A 27,712-nucleotide genomic window follows, 5' to 3' on the forward strand; every position below is an offset into this window, starting at 1 on the left:
CAAATGGAGAAAGTGGTATTGACATGTATACGCTACAGTGTGTGAAATAGTTAGCTGGTGAGAAGTTGGTATACAGCACAGAAGCCCAGCTTGGTGCCCTCTGATGACCTAGATGGGTGGGATGAGGGAAAGGGAGGGAGACTCAACAGAGAGGTGATATACGTATAATTATGGCTGATTTGCCTTGTTCTGTGGCAGAAACCAACTATATTGTACAGCACTTATCCTCCAATTAAAAAACACATTTCAAAGATTACAGAAAACCTTTTTAATAACCCCCACATGCCTGGTTCATAGGTTAAAACCTTACCTGTTATACAAGGGTTCCCAACTTTCTGTACTATAACTGCCTCATACTGATGTTTGCAAAATGAACAACCTGGATTAGGATTAGTCTTGGTGGGGGGGGGGGAAAAACAGCTCAATATTTTAGAAATAAGTGTGGTATATAACATAGTCAAAACCCAACATCATTTTAAGGTATAAAAGGGGTATTAGAAAATACTCAGGCACAGGTGTAGATGCTTAGACACGTGGCCCCACCCTCTTCATGGTCCGTGTGCGTGTTTTTCGGAGGGCGGCTGACACCTCTGTCCTCGGCACAGCCGGGCTTCTTCAGCGGGAGAGCTGACAGGTGGCGGGCCTGCGAGGAGTTCCCGAGGATGGCACTGCTCTAGTATTCCAGCGTCACAGACTTGGTTTTGAGATACTCGTTTAGTGCTTCCTCGCCTAGGAAAGAGAAAAGCAGTCGATGGGCCATGTGCACAGGTGGACGTGATGGCGCCAGGTGTAGGTGTATCAGTCGCTGAGCAAGAGAGTGGGGCTGAGACAGTGCTTCTCAAACGTTCAATTTAATGTGAATCACCTGATCTTATGACACTGTAGAGTCTGATTGGATTAAGTCCACCAGAGGCCCCAAGGTTATACGGGGAAGTTGCTCAGTCGTGTCTGACTCTACAACCCCATGGACCATAGCCCACCAGGCTCCTCTGTCCCTGGGGATTCTCCAGGCAAGAGTACTGGAGTGGGTTGCCATGCCATCTTCCAGGGGATCTTCTCAGCCCAGGAATAAAACCTGCATCTCCTGCATTGCAGGCAGATTCATTACCATCAGCCACCAGGGAATCCCTATATGCTTCTAAAGAAAGTGAAAGTGAAGTCACTCAGTCGTGTCCGACTCTTTGCGACCCCATGGACTGTAGCCTACCAGGCTTCTCTGTCCATGGGATTCTCCAGGCAAGAGGACTGAAGTGGGTTACCATTTCCTTCTCCAGGGAATCTTCCTGACCCAGGGATCGAACCCGGGTCTCCCACATTGGAGGCAGACGCTTTAACCTCTGAGCCACCAGGGAAGCCAAATATGCTTCTAACCATTCCCCAAATGCTGATGCTCATGGTCTGCACTTTGAGGATAAGGGCTTAGACCAGCAACCAGGCCTTTTAAGGACCGCACTGTTGGCTTATCAGCCTCTACCCAGAACCCTTCTCCTTTATGTCCTGGCTTGATGACAAATCTACATCTCTCTTTCTCGCCATTTAAGCTGAACAAAAGTGATCAGGATACTGTCCTTCCAATTACATTAAATGTAATTATATTAAATGCAGTTAAATGCATTAAATCCAATTACAATAAATGCAGAACAGAGTGAAATTTGAGATCATTTTGTTTCATTTTGTTAGAGAAAAGAGAAATGTATTTTTCCTGACTTACATAGTATGTTAAAGACACAGAAGGCATGCATGTATGCATGTAGTTACTATAGTCGTGTCTGACTCCCAGCAACGCTATGGACTGAAGCCTTCCAGGCTCCTCTGTCCATGGGATTCTCCAGGCAAGAATACTGGAGTGGGTTGCCATGTCCTCCTCCAGGGGATCTTCCCGACCCAGGGATTGAGCCTGGGCCACTTGTGTCTCCTGCATTGTAGGCGGTTTCTTTAGCCACTGAGCCACCTGGGAAATCCACAGAAGGCATATCCAGGCAAAAAATAGATCTGCCATTTTGTTTCTGTTCTGTTCCTGTTTTGAGCTTCCACAGTCATTGATTTCTACAGCAGTTAAGGGGCATGAATACCATGAGTGAAACTAATGAAGTACATGATTCTGGAGTTAAGCTTAAACTCAGGGTTCTTACTGTTAAATTAGAATCATGTTAGGGAGCTTTTAAAATTCCTGATCCCAAGTCACACCTCAGACCAGTTAAATCAGCATCTTTGCATTTTTTGTAAAGCTCCCAGGTGATTCTACTCCAGTGTGCAGCTGGGAACCATTGAGCTGAGGGAGTTTCAAATTCAGAGAGGAAGAAACTGTTAAGACAAAGTCTACTGTGTTATAAGAAAACAGACAAGTCGATCATTCTGTATCAAAAGACAAATGGAACACTATTGCTTCCTGATAATAATTTCCCTAAGAAAATCTACCCCTGTAGTTTAGATCCAGGGATGAAAGCCAGATTGAAGACATGAAAAAAAAAAAAAAGAATTTCCCTTCAACTCAATGGAATTTAAAACGGGAGTCACTCTTATTTTTGCAAATAAACTGTCAAATGTCATCAGGAAAGAGAATATACCCCAAATTAACCAAGCAGACTGTAATTTTGGTAAATCACAAACCTTTCAACTTTTGAAACAACATGCCAGACTGACTGAAGGGTGAGGACGTGGGGTACACTGCTGGAAGACCTCGCTTTGCAGTCTTTTTGCCCATGGGTGGCTGGCTGACTTTGGGCAAGTTACCCAGTCTCTCTGAGTGCCATTGTCCTCATCTGTGTAAAATAAAGATAACAGTAGCACCTGCGCTGCCATGGCTGGGGCTTCCCTGGTGGCTCAGTGGTAAAGAATCCACCTGCCAATGCAGGAGATTCGTTCGATCCCTTGATCAGAAAGATCCTTTGGAGAAGAAAATGGCAACCCACTCCAGTATCCTTGCCTGGGAAATCCCATGGGCAAAGGAGCCTGGCGTGCTATAGTCCATGGGGTTGCAAGGAGCTGGACACAGTTTAGCCACTGGATAGCAATGCTCCCATGGCTATTGTGAGGGCTGCTCATATGCTCTTATAGGCCTGGTATGCATTTAGTTTTCAAAATAAGCTGTTACTGGAAATGTGATAATGTTGCTGCCCACTTGTAAATTACATTTTGGGGAGCTTTCTGCAAACTCTACATCTGAGCTCCCAGAGGCCCAGAAAACTCTGCCAGTTTCAGCGCTGACTCTGAAAGACTGCCAAGTGGTTCAGAGACAGAATACATTCTTGGAGCTAGCTGGTTATTGCCTTCTACCCATTGTCCTTTCTTGGTTCCACTTGGTCCCATGACATCTAAACCAAGTTCATGCTGAATGTCCAGTTAAAAGAAACAACCAAACATATTTTAGCTAAATTGTCAGTGTGTTCTTTTCGAAAGGAATCTTCTTTTTTAAAACGAAGCCCTTTTCCATACAATTTGTGTTCTTTTCTATATGTATGTTATGTTCAATAAAATGTTTAACCATTGATATGTGGCAGCCTGGGAGGGGAGGGGAGTTTGGGGAGAATGGATATGTGTATATGTGTGGCTGAGTCCCTTAGCAGTCCATGTGAAATTATCACAATATTGTTAATCAGCTATACTCCAAATAAAATAAAAAGTTTTTAGAAAATGTTTAACATTGAAAGAAAAATCAATACCATGTAGGAAATGCCCTTTACAGCAACATACAAGTGTTGGACAAAGCATGAGGTGGGCTTTTTGTGATGTGCAGTAGAAAGGTAAGACGTGTTCATACCTAAGTCTTTTCCAAACCCAGACTGCTTAAATCCACCGAAAGGAGCAGCCACATCCGTCTTGTTGTAGGTGTTAATAAAAACAGTTCCTGCTTCTAGTTTTTCACTCACATACATGGCTTTATTTATGTCTCTTGTAAAAACTCCTGAGGCCAAGCCGTATTCTGTATTATTTGCTCGCTGCAACACTCCATCGATGTCCCTGTAAGATGTTTTTAGGAAGACATAAAACCTCATTAAACGTAAAAGCAAAACACTTTCGTTTTATGTTCTAATATTTTTCCCCTCTGTGCTAGAAACAGGAAAACATTATTGCCAGTGTGCTTATGTTTTTATAAATGAGATATTCCAGGCTTATACCAAAAGAAACGCCCAATGAGGTATTACAGCCCTAGTATTGTATTTTTTCACATACATCATGTGACACCCTTTAAAATCTGAGCTGAAATCATCTTTTCAATCTTCTTCATTGGTTTTCCTTCATGACTGCCCCATTTGTCTTTCTCTCCCCTGAGTTCCATGTATAGATATTATATATTCTCAAAGCACCCTCTCAGTCCCTCCATCTATTCAGGTTTTACATGCACAGTTCAAGGGCTCATTCCATGCCTCACCCTGAAGCCTTCTCAGATCCCATCAGTGGTACTGCTTAGGCGGTAGAGTGGAGTGGCCCAGTGAGAAGGCTCAGCAGCCACACTGCCTGGGTGACCTTTGGGCAAATGACCCCATCTCCCCCAGCTTTTCTGTATTCTTGTGAAAAAATGGAAATAGTAATAATAGCACCTGTCTGTTGTCATAAGGATTAAATGAGCCAGTAGTGTCTGGAACAAAGGGAATGCTCAGTGAAAATCAGCTATAATCAGGTAGCCCATGTTCCTCCAACTCAGTCACCTTCCAACTAGACAGGAAGTTCCCCGAGGAGAGAGAGAACATTTTATTTTTCTTTATACTAGGATGTTGCAATATCAAATCTGAACTCCATTAACAGGCTAATCCAATAAAAGGGCAGTAAAATCATTCGTTCAGTGGGTCTGGTGACTTCCTGCCTTTTGTCCAGTATGTGTGCATGGCCGAGTCAGTGCAGACATGAACCCACTCATGTCTCCGCTTGTTCCAGTTCCCATGTGCCTGCCATACTGTGAGTATCTCATTTTTATGAGTGTCATCCTAATGTTAAAAAAAAAAAAAATGAAATTTCTACAACATGGCCAGTAAATGCAAGCCAAGATTTCACCTGGGGATCCGGCAAGGAAATGGGATTTCTGTTCCAAAGCTGGAAGAAAAATTAGTTGTGCTGAATTCTTTGAAGAGACAACAAAGGCTTGAATGTGGTGCCTCCCCTAGGGATTTTCAAAGGTACTCTTGTGTCTATCCAATTTCCAACTCTCATGAGAAATGTGGAATCTCACTTGGAGTGGACTAGGCTCTGCTAAAACTCTCACACTTGATACATGTCAAAATGTTACTCACTACAAGTTAGTGTCCCCAGAGTTCTCTTACAATCTGTCAAAGACCAAGAAGCCCTTCTGAACTGGGTATTCTGTTCTCATGGGTTAGAGGAAAACTAAAGCCAGAATTCTAAAGAACTGTGTGCAGTATACCAGAGAGTCTATTATATTAAATATTATGTTAGGAACTCAGTTACCATATGGACTTCTTTGATACGCTAAATACTTTGGGAAGTTTCGGGGACCCTGACAAATCAGTACGTCATTTATGGTTGTTTATAAGGTGACTGTGGACTTTCTACAAAGAGTTGAGTTTTAGGTTTTGGGGGGCATGATCCCCTGTGGGGAAAACACTCCACTCTTTCTTTGGGAAAATCAGATTTCATAGATGCTGCCTTCTCTAGAAATGTAAATGCAAAAACCACTTCTGTTAGTCTCAGTTACTGACCTTATTCCAGAGATGCTTCAAATGCCAACTGTACAAAAATTAAAACTAGCAAATACCATATAATGTCAGCCATTAATTTAAGCTAAGGAGCAAAAATTTATTACAACTTACATTGTAAGTTGGCATTCTCTTCTAATTATTTGTCAATTATTATTATGGTAGAAGTTGTATGTTCATTAATTTTATGCTCCGTATATAGCACAGTGGTAGGGAAAAAGAAAAACCCGTATTTAGTCAACCGGGTTAAAATATGCCTAAGAACATACCCATTTGGGAATTTAGAAATGACCATGATAGGCCCAAAGGATTCCTCTTTGGCAAGATACATGTGGTCTTCCACATCTGTGAAGACAGTAGGTTCCATAAAAAAGCCTATTCGAAAAGCAGAAGAAAATAACATCAATTATAGTGTAATTTTCAATTAGTAGTTCTCTCATTTAATTACATTATAACTTTTTTTTCTTTCCTTCTGGGTCAGTAAAACCAAGAAGACTTTCATTTTCCTATTTGGTGTTAACAATCCTAGGTTCTTACATTTTTAATGTACTTATTACAAAAATTTCAAACATGTAAAAGTAGAGAAAATAGTATAATGAATAGTAAAATAAATCTTTATGCATATATTTTGCTATATTTGATTCATTTTGTCCCTTGCTGATATAGTTTAAAGCAAATTCCGCAGATCATAGATTTGTACTGGAATACTTGGAGTAATGTACATTATCATACCTAGCAAAATGAATGCTAATCCCTTAATCATAGTTTGTTTCAATTTAACTTCTAATTTTTTAATTGAGATGTAATTGACACATAACATTAATTTCAGGTGTACAACATAATGATTTGATATTTGTATTCAATTTCTGATTTCTAGAAAATATCTCTTTGTAGTTGATTTGTTTGATTCAGGGATTCAAATAAGTTACACTTTGCATTTGGTTGTTAGATAGCTTTAATCTGGAACATTTCCTCCTTTATGCCCGCCCCTTAATTTTCATGCCACTGACTTGTTAAACAGGTGAATTCCCAGTGGGAAAGAATCTGCTTGCTAATGCAGGAGATTCAAGAGACACAGGTTCGATCCCTGGGGTGGGAAGATTCCCCTGGAGTAGGAAATCGTAACCCACTCTGATATTCTTGCCTGAAAAATCCCATGGACAGAGGAGCCTGGCAGGCTAAAGTCCATAAGGGTCGCAAAGAGTTGGACATGACTGAAGTGACTTAGTGCACATGCATGACTTTGTTAAACAAACTGATTCAGTTGTCCGGCAGAATATCTTAGGCATTTCAGATTTGTCATTGCTTCTTTGGGATGATATTTGATTTGTTTCCCTACCCCCTGTGCTTCTTTAAATAGAAAACATGACGTAAAGGCATGGTTAGATTCATGGTTAAATGTTTTTGGCAAGAATACTTCATAGGTGATGCTGTGTTCCACACTGGATCCCATAGGAGACACATCATAACTCAGCTGTACTGCCGGTACTCAGTCCACCGATCACAGTAAGACTGGAGGTTTTACAATTGTTGTTTGTTCGCTTTTCTCTCCTTTTGGGTATCATGACATGGAGTCATTCACATACTTCTGTAACAAGTACTGGGTTCAGTTCCGTTCAGTCATTCAGTCATGCCCAACTCTTTGCGACCCCATGGCCTGCAGCACGCCAGGCTTCCCTGTCCTTCACCAACTCACAGAGCTTGCTCAGACTCATGTCCATCAAGTCAGTGATGCCATCCAACCATTTCATCCTCTGTCATCCCCTTCCCCTCCTGCCTTCAACCTTTCCCAGCATCAGGGTCTTTTCTAATGAGTCAGTTCTTCATTAACAGTTACACAACAGGAATGAATCCTTCCCAGGCTAAACTGGCTAAGATTAAGCCTCACATTGCCAGGAATGAAAACCACCAGTGCCTGAACAACACTTATCCATTACACTTGTTTACTGCACAGCTAAGGGCCTGTCACATCATTTTATTTGATTTTCACAGCCTCGTAAAGCAGGATGTGCACATTTCATCACATTTGACAACTAGGGCTCAACATAACTGTTGTCGAAGGTGTCACACCTTAAAAGTGGCCAAGCAGGATCTAGAACATATTTCTTCTGATCATAACATAAATGCCACTGTTTACTTCTGAGGCAAGATGGTGCTGTAATGAAACCTGTTACCGATTATTCCAACTTAAGAAGCCAGGCCTCCAGCATCCCTCCCCTGGAGGTGATCATACCTGGCCTTTGGACTTGTCTTCCTCCGTACACCAGGGTGGCCCCCTCTTTCACTCCAGCTTCACAGTACTGCAGAAGCTTTTCCAGATGGGCCTTATGATTTTGGGGCCCATGGTCGGTAGATCTGTCAAGTGGATCACCAATTTTCATCTTTTTAATTTCTTCCACCTGTATGTCACCCAGTTCACAGAACACAATTGACTGTTAATAATAGCAATGGATACCCTTCACCGAGCTTCCGCTGTGATGGGTGTTGTACTAAGCTCTTCCCAGATGTGTCCTCACTTAATCTTGGTAGCATTGGAGGTAGATATTTATTTCCATCTTACATATGAGGAAACTGAGGATCAGAGGGGCTAAGTGACTAGCCCAAGGGCACACAACCACTAAGTACTGTAGTCTTGTTGATGTGAAAGCCCAAGCTTTTCACCACTGAGTTTTAAACAGAACGCAAGCCACATGCATTATATTAAAATTATCCTGAATGTTAATCCATTAAAATAGCAAACCTGATGTTCTGGAATTTTTGTCAATACAGCATACTCTTCATGGCAAAGTAATTTCTAAAATGGCCACATTGTTGCCTTTTTCCTCTCCCTAAATGTGGCAGACTGCCCTTGTGAAAATCTCATGGTATAGCCACACCAGAGGATATACTAGAATGTTCTGATGAAAACCCATCTTTATATGGAACATTCATCACTCACACATGCTCCTTGGTTATCTTTTTTTTAACTTTTAATTTTGGAGTATAGCCAATTAACAATGTCGTGATAGTTTCTGCCAATTAACAATGTTGTGATAGTTTCAGGTAGACAGCAAAGAGACCATATACAAGTATCTATCTATTCTTTCCCAAACTCCCCTCCCACTCAGGCTGCCACATAACACTGAGCAGAGTCCTCTGTGCTATACAGCAGGACCTTGTTACCAATTTTAAATACAGCAGTATGTACCTGTCCATCCCAAACTCCCTAACTATCCTGTCCCCCCATCCTTCCTGCCCTGGTAAGCACAAGTTTGTTCTCCAAATCTCTGAGCCTGTTTGTTTTGTAAATAGGTTCATTTTGTATCATTTCCTTTTAGATTTAAATATAAGGGAAGTCACACAATATTTCTCCTTCTCTGTCTGACTTACTTCACTCAGAATGACAATCTCTAGGGCTCCTTAATTATCTTAATCTGTTTCTGAATTTCTTGATGTTAAGATCAATTCTAATAAGGAGAAAGAATGAGAGTTACCACAACCCCACAGGGCCATGAATTTTGAATTTAGGTCTGGCTAAAATCCCTCAGTAAGTGCTCAAAAAATAGCTATTGAATAAATAAATTAATTCTGTTCCTGTGTGTGCAAAACATATTATTGATGGACTGATAGCAGCAAATCCTTGACATTTCTGGTCTTCAGTTCAGTCGCTCAGTCGTCCTACTCTTTGTGACCCCATGAATCGCAGCACGCCAGGCCTCCCTGCCCATCACCAACTCCCGGAGTTCACTCAGACTCACATCCATCGAGTCAGTGATGCCATCCAGCCATCTCATCCTCTGTCGTCCCCTTCTCCTCCTGCCCCCAATCCCTCCCAGCATCAGAGTCTTTTCCAATGAGTCAACTCTCTGCATGAGGTGGCCAAAGTACCGGAGTTTCAGCTTTAGCATCATTCCTTCCAAAGAAATCCCAGGGGTGATCTTCAGAATGGACTGGTTGGATCTCCTTGCAGTCCAAGGGACTCTCAAGAGTCTTCTCCAACACCACAGTTCAAAGGCATCAATTCTTCGGTGCTCAGCTTGCTTCACAGTCCAACTCACATCCATACATGACCACTGGAAAAACCATAGCCTTGACTAGATGGACCTTTGTTGGCAAAGTAATGTTTCTGCCTTTCAATATGCTATCTAGGTTGGTCATAACTTTCCTTCCAAGGAGTAAGCGTCTTCTAATTTCATGGCTGCAGTCACCATCTGCAGTGATTTTGGAGCCCCCCCAAATAAAATCTGACACTGTTTCCACTGTTTCCCCATCTATTTCCCATGAAGTGATGGGACCAGATGTCATGATCTTCATTTTCATGGTCTTAGCATTTGAAATTTCAACAAGTTGTAGTTGGGAAAGCCCATGATGTGTCATGCTGTGCCCTGTATTTTACTAAGGCACAAAAGTGAATTTCCAGGCTGCTCATGAGCCAGACACTGCCCGCCATCTGCCCTTCTGTATGGCTTCCTTGTTTCCTACTCTCATGAGGAAAGATGCCTTTGCTTCTTGGGGGTGGAATTGGGGAATTGGCTCTGAAGGAAAAGAAAAGCTGGGTGCTGGTTTTTCAACTAGAAACAAGTTTGTGATTACTACGACCATAATGATGATACACTGTAGTATGTTCAGAGTTCATTTTTACCACAGAATTCATCTTAATAGTTCTATAAATGCTTCTAGTCTCATATTTATGGAATCATGTCCAACATCAGGGGTTATGTAGGTATGTATCTATCTTAGTGGAGGAAATATATATGCTGTCATTTTACTGTAAATTTGGGATTTGTAAGAATCTAGTGGTATATCTCTCATAGGCAATTTAGGGATTTATAATAACATAGGGGTATATATTCCATAAATATCAAGGGTCTAATATACTATAAATACAGAGCGAGATAAAGAGCTCTTCAGTATACTTTATCAGGTTTTTTAATATAGACCTATAACTTTTTACTATGAAAAATTATAAAATTACATATAAAAGTAGGCAAATAACATAATGAAACTCCACATATCCATCAGTCAGCTTCAACAACTGCCAACCCATGATCAATTTATTCCCTGACTTACTTCCTCCCCTTCTGCATTATTTTGGAGCAAAGTCCAGATATCATAATCTAATCTATAAATATGTCAGAAAGTACTTCTAAAAAATAAGGATTGTGTTGTTTTTAAAAAATATACGATCACCACTAATAATCCCAGAAGTACTTTGAAAGTAAAGACAATTTCTATCCAACTCACATAGCAAATCTGAAGATGCTTACCACTCCTGTCACAAATTCATCGTGGATGGATTCTTCCACAAACAGCCGACCAGCTGCAATACAGTTTTCTCCTTTGTTGAAAAATACTGCCCCCATGCCCTTTGGCAGCAGAAGACAAAACACTGTTGTTATTTGGGAAGTCAAGGTTGTCATAAAATTGCACACACTAAGAATTGTCTTATCATAAAATAGCAGGCAACACAGAGAAGTCAGAGAAAAAGCATAAGCCCTTGGTCTAGTTAGTGATGCTTAGAGATTCTTGGTTTTGATATTTTTAGAAATTTTATTTCTCCATTCCCCTTTTCTATCTATGAGTACTTTACAAGAGATGTACCTATCAAGGATGATATACTGATAAAAAGATTTTGTGTTATAAGAAAATGTAGACTACTCTATACATTTAAATGTAATATTTGTATACCAAATTTTGCTTTTAGAATCTCTACATCAGTTTATATAAATCATGAATGTTTATAAATCTCTTCATCTGTTTGTAAAAAGCTGGCTTCCAAGTTTTAAAAAAACCTTTGATTATAATGACATAATTTTTAAAATTAAGTGCCCTGAGCAATCCCAAATCTAAGCATAAAGAGAATGGTTTCTGTTTATGGTCAGATAAAACCAGACCTCATTTTAAGGCTCCTGATAAACAAGAAGCTGGAGTGTGTTTCAGAAGTAGGCACCTATTTCACTGGACTTGACCTACTCTTACCATTCGCACAGCCTTGTCAAGTTCACAGTCATTGAATATTATAAGTGGGGATTTTCCACCAAGTTCAAGGGAAACTTTCTTCAAGTTGCTCACAGCACAGCTGGAGAAAAATAAATGGAATATGAGCATTTACTCTCTCAGTTTCTTTCTCTTGTTTCTTGGACACAATTACTACTTAGCATGGAAAATATAATTGAGCCTCAGAAATATTAAGAAACTTATCAAAGACAAAACATGAATGGTAGAATGGTGATGATAGCTGAAGCTGGCTGATGAGCACATACATGGAGGTTCATTACACTATTCTGTGAGCTTTGTGACTATTAGAAATCTTCTGTAAAAATTGCTTCTTTAAAAAATTCTGTGGTCAAATAATTAGAGATTCTCATGGGTAAATACAGATTCTTTGGGTGTAAGAATTTTGATTACATAAAGGCCTGGCAAAGAATTTAACGTTTAACTAGATTACTGGCACATTGGAGGAAAATAACCATTTTTAGAAGTTATTAAAAATTCTGTTTATCACTTCCTATTTGCAAAAAATTTGTTATTTAAAGCATTTATAAATACTTTTAAAAATTCAGAAAGAAGGAAAAAAATCACAAAGTTCCATTCCATGGCTCATTGATGACTGTTTTCTTTTTTTTAACCATTTTGATATACTTGTTTCTGGTCTGTTTCCAAACACAGCCCTTGCCTTAGTTAACATAGTTAGGATTACCCAATATGTACAACTTTGTACCTTATTTTTCTTCCCATTTACCATTTAATAACAGTCTAGAGTTATTAAAAATTCTCCCTGACCGCACAGTATTCCATTATGTTAACAAACTTTAACCACTGCCTTATTTTAGACATTTAGATGGTTTGCATTTTTTTGAACTAATGTTACTGTTTCTCAGGAATGCATTTTATAAATAATCCAGATTTGTCTTTTATATGTCTTTTCAGTTTCTTACTTAGGCTTCCAACACCAATTTGGGCCACAGTTTTAGTATCAAAAATTTTTGTGCCAGATTGTTAAAGCTGCCAGAAGCCTGCAGGCTTTCAATACATCTCTGGTTTTACTGACTTTGGGCTTTACACTTTAGAAAGTATTTTACTGTATTCAAACATTTCAATACCCTGGTATGATAGGATTTCTCTTCCACATTCGATGTGATTTTTCTCCTTCCAAAAGCACCTTATTTAAAAAAGTAAAAGCAAAGCTAAAGACCTGGTCTAACAGGCTCCTGAGCAAATCAGCACACTAACACCAATACCTCTTCATGATCTGCTTGCCAATCAGAGTGGAGCCAGTGAAACCAAGTTTGCGGATATCAGGGTGCTCTGAAAGGCGCTGTCCCACTACGCCGCCTGTGCAATTAATGGAATAAAACACAAATTAAAACTTTATCAAGGTCTTAGGGTAAAGGTGTCTTTGAATTCACTGAAGCAGTTTTCCAAGCTCTCATTTAAATCTTAGTTTTACATTTTCTATAATAATAAAAGCGTGACAAAAATCTGAATAATGTCCTCTATGCAATTGTTAGTACCCCAAAGATGGGTTATGTCTCAGTTTTTTTAATCTTCTAAAGTAATTTTGATGCAAAAGTAGGAAGTCAAGAAACACCTGGAGTAACAGACGAATTTGGCCTTAGAATGCAGAATGAAGCAGGGCAAAGAGTAATAGAGTTTTGCCAAATAAATGTACTGGTCATAGCAAACACCCTCTTCCAACAACACAAGAGAAGACTCTACACATGGACATCACCAGATGGTCAACACCAAAATCAGACTGATTATATTCTTTGCAGCCAAAGATGGAGAAGCTCTATACAGTCAACAAAAACAAGACCAGGAGCTGACTGTGGGTCAGATCATGAACTCCTTATTGCCAAATTCAGACTGAAATTGAAGAAAGTAGGGAAAACCGCTAGACCATTCAGGTATGACCTAAATCAAATCACTTATGATTATACAGTGGAAGTGAGAAATAGATTTAAGGGACTAGATCTGATAGACAGAGTGCCTGATGAACTATGGAATGAGGTTCGTGACATTGTACAGGAGACAGGGATCAAGACCATCCCCATGGAAAAGAAATGCAAAAAAGCAAAATGGCTGTCTGGGGAGGCCTTACAAATAGCTGTGAAAAGATGAGAAGCGAAAAGCAAAGGAGAAAGGGAAAAATATAAGCATCCGAATGCAGAGTTCCAAAGAATAGGAAGAAGAGATAAGAAAGCCTTCCTCAGCGATCAGTGCAAAGAAATAGAGGCAAACAACAGAATGGGAAAGACTAGAGATCTCTTCAAGAAAATTAGAGATACCAAGGGAACATTTCATGCAAAGATGGGCTTGATAAAGGACAGAAATGGTATGGACCTAACAGAAGCAGAAGATATTAAGAAGAGGTGGCAAGAATACACAGAAGAACTGTACAAAAAAAGATCGTCACAACCAAGATAATCACGATGGTGTGATCACTCACCTAGAGCCAGACATCCTGGAATGTGAAGTCAAGTGGGCCTTAGAAAGCATCACTACGAACAAAACTAGTGGAGGTGATGGAATTCCAGTTGAGCTGTTTCAAATCCTGAAAGATGATGCTTTGAAAGTGCTGCACTCAATATGCCAGCAAGTTTGGAAAACTCAGCAGTGGCCACAGGACTGGAAAAGGTCAGTTTTCATTCCAATCACAAAGAAAGGTAATGCCAAAGAATGCTCAAACCACCGCACAATTGCCCTCATCTCACACGCTAGTAAAGTAATGCTCAAAATTCTCCAAGCCAGGCTTCAGCAATATGTGAACCGTGAACTTCCAGATGTTCAAGCTGGTTTTAGAAAAGGCAGAGGAACCAGAGATCAAATTGCCAACATCTGCTGGATCATTGAAAAAGCAAGAGAGTTCCAGAAAAACATCTATTTCTGCTTTATTGACCACACCAAAGCCTTTGACTGTGTGGATTACAATAAACTGGAAAATTCTTCAAGAGATGGGAATACCAGACCACCTGCCCTGCCCCTTGAGAAACCTGTATGCAGTTCAGGAAGCAACAGTTAGAACTGGACATGGAACAACAGACTGGTTCCAAATAGGAAAAGGAGTATGTCAAGACTGTATATTGTCACCCTGCTTATTTAACTTCTATGCAGAGTACATCATGAGAAATGCTGGGCTGGAAGAAGCTCAAGCTGGAATCAAGATTGCCGGGAGAAATATCAATAACCTCAGATATGCAGATGACACCACCCTTATGGCAGAAAGTGAAGAGGAACTAAAGAGTCTCTTGATGAAAGTGAAACAGGAGAGTGAAAAAGTTGGCTTAAAGCTCAACATTCAGACAACTAAGATCATGGCATCTGGTCCCATCACTTCATGGGAAATAGATGGGGAAACAGTGGAAACAGTGTCAGATTTTATTTTGGGGGGCTCCCAAATCACTGCAGATGGTGATTGCAGCCATGAAATTAAAAGACACTTACTCTTTGGAAGAAAAGTTATGACCAACCTAAATAGCATGTTGAAAAGCAGAGACATTACTTTGCCAACAAAGGTCCATCTAGTCAAGGCTATGGTTTTTCCAATGGTCATGTATGGATGTGAGAGTTGGACTGTAAAGAAAACTGAGCACCAAAGAATTGATGCCTTTGAACTGTGGTGTTGGAGAAGACTCTTGAGAGGCCCTTGGACTGCAAGGAGATCCAGCCAGTCCATTCTGAAGGAGATCAGCCCTGGGATTTCTTTGGAAGGAATGATGCTAAAGCTGAAACTCCAGTACTTTGGCCACCTCATGCGAAGAGTTGACTCATTGGAAAAGTCTCTGATGCTGGGAGGGATTGGGGGCAGGAGGAGAAGGGGATGACAGAGGATGAGATGGCTGGATGGCATCACTGACTCGATGGACATGAGTCTGAGTGAACTCCGGGAGTTGGTGATGGGCAGAGATGCGATTCATGGGGTTGCAAAGAGTCAGACATGACTGAGTGAGTGAACTGAACTGAAAGTAATTTAAAAAAACTAAAATGGGACACCATAGGGTAGTTTTATCATGTTGTACAACTTCCACCCTCCCACCCAATTCACCTGCCACTGTATTTCCACTTTAAGATATTAGCACATGGTGAGTATGTTTCTATTGCACTGTTGCTAAATTGTATTTAGTTTTAATATTTTGGATTGGACAGAATGTTCATTCAGGTTTTTCCATAGGATGTCATGGAAAAGCCTAAATGAACTTTTTGACCAATCCAACAGCTATGTCAGGACAAGACTCCAGTGGGAAAACTCAATTACCCTGACTGTTCATTAGTTACAGCAAAGTAGGTTCTTATTGGCTTACCTGAGCCTGGAATGATGTTGATTACCCCCTTCGGAAAGCCTGCTTTAACAGAGAGCTCAGCAAACTTCAAAGCAGTCAAGGGCGTGACCTGAGCAGAAGCAGACAGCAATTGCTTTCTTCAGACTCTGTCCTGTCCTGTGGATCAATACCTAGCTTTCCTTTTATGGCCACACAGTATGGGTTTTTGTTTTTGTTTTTTTTTTTTTGGTGGTTTTTTTTTTTTTTACTAGAGTTTATTTTTTCTCTTACTTTTACATAATTTCTGACTTATAGCAAAGTTGCAAAAAACAGTACAAAGAATTCCTATGTATCTGTCACGTAGATTCCTCAAATGTTAATATTTTACTGTTTGCTTTATCCTCTTCCTCTCTCTGTGTGTTTTTGAACTGTTTAAGGAGTATGATATAATCCCAACATCCACAATATATTTTACTTATTTGCTTAGTCCTAAAATATACAGAAAATATTTTGAAAATTACTAAGCCACATTGCTATGAAAAAGAAGCCTACTAACTTCAATACTTATTTACAGTGTTTTTGCCTCCAGTCTGAGGCCATAAAGTCCAAATGTCAGTCAAAAGTTTCTTGGGTTAGTGCTTCCTCATTGCCTTTAGCATGATGCTGTTATTAATTTGAAATTTAGCTTGGTTTTTTTTTTTTTGTATTCAGTGTTGGCATCTATGTTGATTATATTTCTTTTCTTCATTTTTGTTTTGTAGAGTATGGGAAACATGCTTCCAAAAGTGACGATTATACGACAGTACATTCAGAGACGTGTTGTTCTCCTGAACACCCCTTCCCCCACCCTTCCTAGGTCATCCTCCCAAGTAGTTAATCAATCTCATTAGTCTCTGATTTATCCTTACCATGTTTCTTTTTGCTCAAACGAACACATAATATTTTCCCTTTCTTTTTACCAAAAAAAGTGGTATAGTTATGGATCTCATCTTAAAGATCTCTTACGGCAATGCATATCTCAGAAGCAAAATGAGAGTAATATGTTTACACTGAAAAACCAATGCTGATTAAGTCTTAAATTAGTATTCTGTTAGCTTGGTGTCAAAAAATGGAATGGACGAAAACTGAGTTGTGAATAGAAAAATAGTAGAGCTTCTATTTATATATTTTAACAGAGGAAGATAGGAAATAAATCAAACATAGCTAACAGTTAATATGGGGCTGGATAATGGTACTCTCACTCTGTCTGAATGAAGGTCAGATGATCACCGATCACAGGTAAGTGCAGTGTCCTAGGAAAGAACAGAAGCTCACAAGGCCAAGGGACAGACTGTGGCTTCCTCACTTGCTCAGTATGCTTTCAGAATAGCGCCATGTGTTGGAGTTTACAGGCCTGCTTGCATATTCATAGTCTATATTGTTGTTTTAGCTAATAAAATGGTCATGTGACTGAAAGGGAATCTATACAGAAACTGCATAATAAATAGTAATATTAATATGACAAACATAAGCAACAACAATAAAAAAGCAGGGTTAACATTTTTCCTCCTTCTAGTGACAGGTCCATGGCAATAAACATTATGATGTTTAAAAAAAAGTCAACGTAGTTATACCTGATGAGAAATTTTTCAAATGCTCAGATATTTAAAATTGGCAAGAAGATATTCAAATCATGGCTTTATATCTACTATAGTTAAAGAGAATCCTGGACCAAAGTGTATATTTTTATGCCTTAGTATGAAATCATCATAATTGGAAAGACTTTTAAAAACTATCCTGAATCAGTAATTTCCATGGGACAGAAATTTTGTCTTTGTCACTGATAATATGCCTGACAATTAGTGTGCACTTGATACATGTTTGTAATTTTTTAATATTCCGTGTAGTCTTTGGAGTTTTCCAATGCTTAGCACTCTCTTTGGATACCACCATCTAGTGGTTCTCAACTCTGGCCATACCTTAGAAATGAATGTGAGGAAGTTAAGTAATACCAAGGTCTGGTCTCTGACCCAGACCAGTTAAATCACAATCTCTGCCAGTGGGGCCAAGGTATTAGTATTTTTAAAAGAGAATTCTAAAATTTAGAATTTTAATTTCTAGAGAGAATTTAAAAGACGATCCTAATGTGCAGCCAGGATTGAGCACTGCTGGGCTAAGTCATCCGCCTCCTCTCTTCATTTTACTAGTTTTTTTGCCATTTAATGAGTGCCGCTGCTTGGGAGAAACAGCATTCGTACAGGATGCTGGTGAATTACTCAATCCTTGTGAAAGAATGAGCCAATATCTATCACACAAAACATGGATCTATTAACTAAGTGATTCTGCTATTAGGAACATATCTTACAAAGATAGTTGCACATGTGCAGGAAGCTGTATATTTTTTTCAAGTAAAAAATTTTTTTTGCTGTGCTGCGTGTGGGATCTTAGTTCCCTGACCAGGGATCAAACCCACACGCCTTACACTGGAAACTTGGAGTCTTAGTCACTGGACTGCCAGGGAAGTCCCATGATGCTATATTTAAAAGGTTATTAATTGTAACACAGTTTATAACAGCAAAAAGGTGGGAAAATCTCAATGTCCATTAATTAGGTATAGGTTAAATAAAATACTGCTTATTTTTTATACTGGGCTTCCCTAGTGGCTCACATGGTAAAGAATCTGCCTCCAATGAAGGAGACCAGGGTTCTATCCTTGGGTTGGGAAAATCCCCTGGGGAAGGAAATGGCAACCCACTCCAGTATTCTTGCCTGGAGAATTCCATGGATAGAGGAGCCTGGCAGACTGTAGTCCATGGGGTCGAAAAGACTCGGACACAACTGAGTGACTAACACATTTTTTACACTGGAAACTTTTTATTTAAAAGTTTTTCCCCTTTTTGGTAAGTATGTATAGAGTGCTTCTATTTTACTTCATTTTATTTTTATACTGTATTGTATTGTGCTAAGAACACTTAACATGACATCTACCCTCTTAACAATTTGTTTAGTGTACAATACAACATTATGGTTGTTCAACTGCTAAGTCACGTCCGACTCTTTGTGACCCCATGGACTTCCCAGCATGCCAGGTTTCCTTGTTCTCCACTATTTCCTGGAGTTTACGCAAATTCATGTCCAATAATATGATGTATAGCAGACCTCTAGAACTTACTCATCTGACATAATTGAAATTTTATGCCTCTTGATTAGCAATTTCCCATTTTCCCTTCTCCTCCTGTGTGGTTTTCAGTTGGTTAAAAAATATTTTTTAAAAAATTACCTAATTATTTAATTTTAAAAATATGCTTATATACACAGAGAATATATCTGAAATACCTCAGAAACTAATAAATAACAAAAACACTGGTTGCCTCAGGGAGGTAAATTTGTTAGCCAGGAGAATAAGAGGGAGACTTTTCATCATCTATCTATTTGTATTTTTTTAATTAAAAAAATTTTGAATATATCTTTTTTTTTTTAATGAGGAAAACAAGATGGCTGTGGTCACATGACTATGTAGTTATTCTGAATGAAAAAAAATTTTTTTTAATCCTAAAAGAAGAAATAAAACACTAATAGGTGACAAACTGTAGACTCTTCTTGAATAGAGACCAAGTTTTCCCCACCAACTTGGGTACCTCAGAATATCCACTCCTGTTCACTCTCTGGAGGAAATGCTTAGCCGGATGTTAAGTTTGCTACCACGTTTTTTTCTTTTCTTGAAAAGCTACTCTAGCATTAAAAAGATGTTTTTGAGAACTCTATCATTTGAATTATATGTAAACTAACTTCCTGTTTTCCACATATATATATATATTTCATACAGCTACAATTATGTATATTATTTGCATGATTTTCCCACATCTTCCATAACTTTACAATATTTTTGATAATTAAAATTTGAATGCCTGTATAAAACTTCTTTTGGTATTTCATAACTACTCTAAATAACTCTGTCAGTTCAGGGCCTGTGGCATTTTGCAAGCATTGAACTGGTTTGTAGAAATTCAGGGGATTTCACTGACATACAGTATGCCTGCTTCCATTGTCATGGAGGTTTTAAAGTTTGGAATCCCCATTTTGGGTAGCTATTAAAAACGAATATTTACTAATATGAAAAGATGCCCAGGATATATGGGATATATGAAAGGATATATGAAAAGATGGTGTAATATATGACCCCATTTATTTCAAGAAATAATATTTGTCAACGTACATCTGTGGGAGGGGGTAGATGCCGTACCTGGCCTCACGTGTCTTACCTGTGCCGGCTTGAGCACTAAGGTGTTGCCTGCTGCCAGACACGCGGCACTCTTCCATGCCAGCATCATCAGCGGGTAATTCCAAGGGATGATAATTGCACAGACTCTGCAAGGGGAGAAAGAGACAGCCTCAGTCCCCTCAAACTAACTTAATACACGTCACTCAGAGGCACTCTCCTTGTCTTACCCAAGAGGCTCCTTCTTGGTAAAGGTCAGATTGCGATTTGGACGGGCCTGGTTGATGGGAATTGTGGAACCCTAAAGAATAAAAAAAGGTTGATACTACTTTACTAATTTCATTTTTTTCGTTTGCCATGCAGCATGTGGGATCTCCATGCACTGGAAGCATGGAGTCTTAACCACTAGACTGCCAGGGAAGTTGCTACTTTATTAATTTAAATGAGCAAATTTAATCTCAATGAATCCATTTTCTGTCTGCCTCTCTTGCTTTCTCTTAGCTGATATTAAAAAAAGCAGTGTTCATATGGGACTCTATTCAATGTTAATGTGTCAGCATGGATGGGAGGGGAATTTGGGGGAGAATGGATACATGTATATGGCTGAGTCCTTTCGCTGTTCACCTGAAACTACCACAACATTGGTAATCAGCTATATCTCAATACAAAATCAACAGTTTGAAAAAAGAAGCGTTGTTCAATTTATAAGAAACATAGCCACACCTAAAAAGGAACTGCTATGCCTTTCTCAAAAGAACTAAGACACAGGAGAAAAAAACCACATAATTCTAATTTGATCATCAGTCCCTTGGACTGCAAGGAGATCCAACCAGTCCATTCTGAAGGAGATCAGCCCTGGGATTTCTTTGGAAGGACTGATGCTAAAGCTGAAACTCCAGTACTTTGGCCACCTCATGCGAAGAGTTGACTCATTGGAAAAGACTCTGATGCTGGGAGGAATTGGGGGCAAGAGGAGAAGGGGACGACAGAGGATGAGATGGCTGGATGGCATCACTGACTCGATGGACATGAGTCTGAGTGAACTCCGGGAGTTGGTGATGGACAGGGAGGCCTGGCGTGCTGCGATTCATGGGGTCACGAAGAGTCGGACACGACTGAGCAACTGAACTGAACTGAACTGATTCCAAATTACTGGGCATGGCAGAGAATGTTAATTGCCTGCCCAATATCTGTTCTCCCCTCTGTTCTTAGTAACAGAAATCCTTGATTAATAATGGGGGTGGCAATGTGCCAGGTAAAGTACTATGTTCCCCAGTTTCCATAGCAAATAGTGATGATTAACGGAAGATGTAAGTACAAAGCACTGGAAGGGGAACACTCTTTAAAGTAGGCTGACTCAGCTGAAACAAGTGCTGTTTTACCCATTCCCTCACTTCTTCATTCTTCCTTCCAGAATGTTGCTAAAAAGGCTGGTGCTGCAGTGGCTATCATGACACCAAGAGGCAGCCATGAAGGTAGCGATCACATGGTACTAAGGATGGCCTGGCAAAGAGACAGAAGGAATCTTCTCCTCTCAGACTAGTCTTGATTGCCTGCTTTTGGACTCCTTGAAAGTAATATAAAAACAGACTCCTTGGTTGGGTTTTCTATTATATGCAGCTAAATTTGATCCCAACTGATTTTTGGCAGTAATCTTTAACTGAAACTATCCATCTGTTTTGCCACATAAAATATTGCTGTTACTAATACAAGTATATAATCTCTCATCTGAAACCCTAGTGTCAGGTGTGCTTTGGGATTCAGAATTTGACTTTAGAAACATAATATAATGCATAAACAATACCTTATATAATGTTATAATATCTATAACCCCCATTAATGTCTGGGGTAGCCTCCCATAATCAAGCATATTAATATTTATTCAGGGCTTTCCTGGTAGCTCAGCTGGTAAAGAATCCACCTGCAATGCAGGAGACCCTGGTTTGATTCCTTGGTCAGGAAGATCCTCTGGAGAAGAAATAGGCTACCCACTCCAGTCATCTTGGGCTTCTCTGGTGATTCAGATGGTAAAGAATCCACCTGCGATGCAGGAGACCTAGGTTTGAGCCCTGGATTGGGAAGATCCTCTGGAGAAGGGAAAGGCAACCCCACTGAACACTTATTCAGTGAACTATGAGTATTCACTCTAAGTGAGATGAATAAAACTTATAGACTTATGTTGGTTTGGGTAAGATTTTGGCACCAAATGAGTTTGAGTCGATCAAATCAATTTTCAGGTTTCAGAACTATTTGGATTTCATAATTGAGAATAAGGGATGGACTTAAACTGCTCTTACTAAATACTTCTGACTTTGTAGCTGAACAATAATAAAAACTACACTTATGTGCAAGACCTACTATAGTACAGACTTTAATTCTGTATATATTAACTCGTAGTATATAAACATTCATTTCTAATTCTCATAATGTAGTTTGCAAGGTATGGATTATCATGACCATTTTACAGATGAGGAAAGTAAGGCTGAGAGAAGTAAATAACAACAACTGCTAGTAAGTGGCAAAGATGAGGCCTGGAACCAGGTTGTCTCTCTGATTCTATAAAAATGGTGGTACAGCAATGTGACCAGAAAAAAGTTTCCCAGTATCCTTAGTAGATAGAGACAGCCAATGGGAGATACAAGCACAAAGTGTAGGGAGGATGGGAATGCTTTTTAAAGTCCTTTTACCTTTCTCCCTCTTCCCCACTTACTCCTGGCTTTGGGAATGTGGCTGTGATGGCTGGTGCTTCAGTGGTTACCATGAAACTAGAGGTGGCATGCATTCTGCTGTTTGCTGAAAGCCCTATTTCCCTTCTATATCTCAATACCAAAGCCAAGTGTAGTTGCCATTTATCATCACACATGTGCTATTTATTTTCTTGTAAAAGAAGGAAATTGACATTTTTATCGAATTTATGTTTTTAAGAAATTTTTCTTATAACCAGTCTGCATAGCCCAACTGTGTTAGCTCTCTGACCTCCACAGGTATTTGAGTCTTCAATTCCTCCATGATATCAGGCTTCTCTCCATATGCCAACAAGACTATTAGATGCTCTCAAGAGATGTTATAGTACAAAACAAAGAACAACATTAGATTTTAAGCTCAGAAAATCTTGAGTTCAGATCCTAACTTTACTTACTATGTGACCATAGGTAAGTCATTCATTGTCCTCAAACCTCAGTTTCTTCACCTGTAATAAGAGGTAACAACTATCCACCTACCTCAGATAACTGTTATGGGGATCAGATGAGAAAACCTACGGAAGTGGTGACTCTGACAAAGGGTCTTTATAAACTAACAAACATTCGTCCATTTTCCTCTAGGAACAATCTCCACAGAAACAAACAACATTTTGCATTTACCTGAATTTTGTCACACCAGCCAGCAAAATATCTGAATGTCTGCACAGACATTCCAATGTGAGTTTTCAGAGCCAAGGTGTAGACAGCCCCAGAATCGAGAGCTTCGATGGTTGCCAGTTCTTCTTGTTTCTCTTCCATTAGGTCTGCAAGTCTGTTGGTCAGTGAAAGAAATCCACTCAGCAAATATTAAGTCTCTGCTGTATAAAAGGCACCCTCCCAAGGCCTGAGAACTCAGAGGTGGACACAAATGGACCAGGTCTCCGTCCTCATGGAGAACGTGGTCTCATAGGGAAGACAGGCATTGAACTAACAATTGCATGAATAATTTGTTTTAAGAGTTATCGTGAAGAGGCAGAGGGTGTTGGAAGTGTGTATCATTCGCATTATAGATGCGTAAGAAGTAAGAGGGATGGAGTCACAGTCAGCCAAGGAGGTCTGTGACAGAACACAGTGGGAACGTGGGTGGCTCCTGAATACACTGGGAGACGTTAGAGGGCGCCCCGCACCCCTGGAGAACCCGTGAGCACCTGAGGGTTTCTGGCAGGTGTAGAAATAGTTCCACCACTGGCTGAAAAGGACAAGACAGAAATACACGGGATGAACTATAAACACCACAACAGGCTTCTGTTTGTCTGGTTTCTGTGGAAAGATGACTAGAAACTGTCTAATGACTATGAAATAGTCAAAATTCATCTTTCGTGTTTGCCTCTTCCATTTGTTTCCCTTCCTTCCTTCCTTTCATGGTACTGACCCGTTTCTTTCCGACCATTCCAGGTCAGGCTTGAAATCTTCCTTCCTAATATTTCTTCCAGATCCTGCTCTAAGAGATCTTTTGAGCAAGGTCAGCTATTTGTCATTTAGTAAGCAGAGAGCTGAATCTGGGATTGAATCTAATTACTCTTGGCAAACTCAGCTACCAATTTGTAACACCCTTTCCAGGCCTTCGTGTTTTTCCTCGTTTCTACTCCTCACACATCAAGTAGATTTAAAATTTCTCTTTGGAAACAGCAGGGTGCTGGATGTTCTCCATGTGCTGCTTATAATCCAGTCTCCACCCTGCTCTGTGACCCCTGGAGGATGACTTTTATAGATTACATCACCGGCTTCTGGGCTCTCTCACTGGACTTGGCTAATGACCGGCCAGTGGGAGGCAGCCCCAGGAGACTCGCAAGCTGGAGGATAAAGTGGTCTGGGGATGGCTGACTGGTGCGCTGTGGATCGGCAGCGGCAGCTGCTGTCTCCTTCCACCGAAACCCATGGGTGTGGTCTGCTCCTGCAGCCATAGATCTTGCCAGATTCTAGTAACAGCTCCTTCCTCTGTCCCTTTAGGCCTTGCAGTAAGAGCAGTTTCCCTGTTCTATGTCCCCAGCCTGAGTGCTTCATTATCCTTTGCTGGATTCCCTTGACCTTGCTTACATCTTTACAAATAAGTAGTCCTTTACTAAACTGCTCATACAGGGACGGTGACTGAAACAAGCAAAAATACAAAAATCAGGGACTCCCATATATGGGAGTTTATATGATGGAAGTGACAAAAGACATGCTACCTAATAGGTGCATAATAGAAAGTCTTGAAAATTTTTTTAAATCTTGGCAATGTTAGTCAGTATCCAAAGCCCACAGACTTGTGCTCTTCTTCTTCTTTTTTTTTTATATATTGATTTATTTGGCTGCACCAGGTCTTAGCTGCAGCATGCAGGATCTTCAGTTGCAGCATGTGGGATCTAGTTCCCTGACCAGCGATCAAACCTGGGCCCTCTGCATTGAGAGCGTGGACTCTTAGCCACTGGACCACCAGGAAAGTCCCCAGACGTGCACTCTTAAAAGAATCATACCGATACATCAGTCTTCCTCTGTCTCGTGCATTCATTCTTCCCCATTCACCGTTTTCAAAAGCATCTTTTGCTGCTGCTACTGCTTTATCAACATCCACCAAAGAGGCATAGGATACTTGGCATATCGTCTATTTCAAGGCAAGAAACCATAGGTTATAGACTATTTTTATAGAGAGATATACAACTTTTTCTTGAGATTAATATTCTACCATAAAATTCAAGGAGTTTTTATGATGGGAAATCAGTACTTCAAGTAAACTTCTGGTAATATAGTAAAGAAAAAGAAACCATTTTAACACGAAAATTGTGAGCCTAAAATTCAGTACTTCTCATTCACACTACACTATGAGAAGACACATGTAGGAAACTGTAACTATTTCTTCTCCTGCCTTAGGAAAGCTGAATTTCTCACCATGAGCTTGCACATTCTGAGATTTTCCTCACATGCACAGCTCCATGTGGAATTGTACCTCTGATGTATATAGTATAGCAACCCATCTAAATTCATCATAAATATTCATTCTTAAAAGTAAGTTACAGTAGATAACAGCAGCCAGAACCAGAGCTGAATAGTTTAAAAGAATACATGAAGTACATTTATATTACATGCTCAGACAGTAACAGAATAATAGAGAGACAGAGTAATAGAATAAGTAATTCTTAAGACTGTTTTATAATGGTGTATAAATGAAAAAAAATCCATGATCAGTGGTTACTGCACACACTAAGTCACAACTCACAGATCCATCTGTTGGGTTGATAGTATCATAAGTCTTTCCATCTTCAGCATCTGTGAACTGTCCATTTATGAAACACTGATATGGCATTTTTACTGTCATGTCATTGATCTCCTTTGAGACCTAAGAGAGAGAATTACTTTAATAAAGTAAATGGATTTCTGTATTTATGCAAAAAAGAAGCTTATTCACTAATGCAGACAGAGAAGTTGTCAGTGGGACTCTAGTGCCTACTGTTCAGAAGAGACGAGCAGATGTAATAGTTAGGCCTTATGATGCTTAAAGTGGCCATTGAGACAGGAGGTCAGCTTCTGTGACGACCAAAGTGGTCTGAGTCGGGCATTGTAAAGATCTGTCTTTTCCTCATTGAGATGAAACATGACTCAGAAGACCTCCAGATAATGGAAACACCGCCATCTAGTGGCACTACTTGTGGAGTTCAGGCATTGCTGTCACGCAGATTTTTGAAATTGCCTGTCAACCCTCTTTCCTTTTATACTGGTGACATTTTAAGTTTTCTTTCCAGGGTCCATCCCCATTTTCAGTCTCCCCCTCTTACATATGTGCTGCTTAAATTGTAGTCTGTACTATTAGCTGGCAAGTGAATTTATATTCATCCATTAACCTCTATAAATCTCGGTTTGTTTCAACAATAAAATGATAATATACTTGCCTCATACAGTCATTAAGAGACATAATTAAAATAATATATGTGAAAGAGAACTATTGGCATAAAATCCCACTTCAATGAAAGGTATTACAGAGAAAATTTAATGATTTAAGAAATTATTTTATATAGAGAAATTGAGGATGTTTAGAAAAGAAACAAAAAAATAGCAAAAGCGTAGTTTGCTGCTCATCATCACTAATTATTAGGGAAATGCAAATCAAAACTACAGTACCACCTCACACTGGTCAGAGTGGCCATCATTAAAAAGTCTACAAATAATAAATGTTGGAGAGGGTGTGGAGAAAAGGGAACCCTACTACATTGTTGGTGGGAATGTAAATTGGGGTAGCCACTACAGAAAATGGTATGGAGGTTCCTTAAAAAACTAAAAGTAGTATTGTTAGGGGAAGCACACACTGATTGAAACTGCCCACCCTGGCCAGGCACCATAGTAACCATTTGCATGAGTTGTTTTACAACAGGTGGTCCCGGTAAAGAACACAGAACTAATAATCCTCCACCAACCGGAAGAGTTTGGGAAAGGTCAAAAGGAGACACCACATGTCCGACCACCTCCTAGAATCCTTCTCTCCGGCATCCATTTGGCAAAACAAGGCGTGCACCCCCAGGAAAGACTCTGAGTCCGATGATTGGCTAAAGACAACCCATAAACTAATCCCATCACCATAAAACCTGAAACTGCAAGCCACGTGGCAGAGCAGTTCTCCTGGGTTCCCTTTCCCTACTGTTCTCCACCCGGGTGCCCTTTCCCAATAAAGTCTCTTGCTTTGTCAGCACATGTGTCTCCGCGGACAATTCATTTCCGAGTGTTAGACAAGAGCCCAGTTTCAGGCCCTGGAAGGGGGCCCCCTTCCGGCAACAGTATCATATCATCCAGAAATCCTAGTCCTAGGCATATATCCAAACAAAACTCTAATTATGAAAAGATACATACACTCCAATATTCATAGCAGCACAATTTACAATAGCCAAGACAAGGAAACAACCTAAATGTACATCA

At 39.8% G+C, this 27,712-nt stretch overlaps 1 protein-coding gene across 1 annotated transcript in view; it reads right to left on the minus strand.

The window, feature by feature from the left end:
- Positions 1-322: 322 nt before the first annotated feature.
- Positions 323-27,712, minus strand: part of ALDH1L2 (aldehyde dehydrogenase 1 family member L2) — a 58,950-nt gene continuing 31,560 nt past the window's right edge. Inside the window, exons 11-23 of the mRNA XM_052640595.1 lie at positions 26,025-26,144; positions 25,285-25,412; positions 23,450-23,600; positions 20,318-20,388; positions 20,131-20,236; positions 15,932-16,019; positions 12,872-12,965; positions 11,610-11,709; positions 10,898-10,996; positions 7,885-8,050; positions 5,921-6,026; positions 3,761-3,960; positions 323-729 (exon numbers count right to left, since the gene is read on the minus strand). Coding sequence (XP_052496555.1) covers positions 674-729; positions 3,761-3,960; positions 5,921-6,026; positions 7,885-8,050; positions 10,898-10,996; positions 11,610-11,709; positions 12,872-12,965; positions 15,932-16,019; positions 20,131-20,236; positions 20,318-20,388; positions 23,450-23,600; positions 25,285-25,412; positions 26,025-26,144 — 1,485 coding nt within the window. The 3' untranslated portion in view covers positions 323-673. The remainder of the gene's footprint in view (positions 730-3,760; positions 3,961-5,920; positions 6,027-7,884; positions 8,051-10,897; positions 10,997-11,609; positions 11,710-12,871; positions 12,966-15,931; positions 16,020-20,130; positions 20,237-20,317; positions 20,389-23,449; positions 23,601-25,284; positions 25,413-26,024; positions 26,145-27,712) is intronic.

Source organism: Budorcas taxicolor, chromosome 5 (assembly GCF_023091745.1).
Source record: "Budorcas taxicolor isolate Tak-1 chromosome 5, Takin1.1, whole genome shotgun sequence".
NCBI classification, from domain to species: domain Eukaryota; kingdom Metazoa; phylum Chordata; class Mammalia; order Artiodactyla; family Bovidae; genus Budorcas; species Budorcas taxicolor.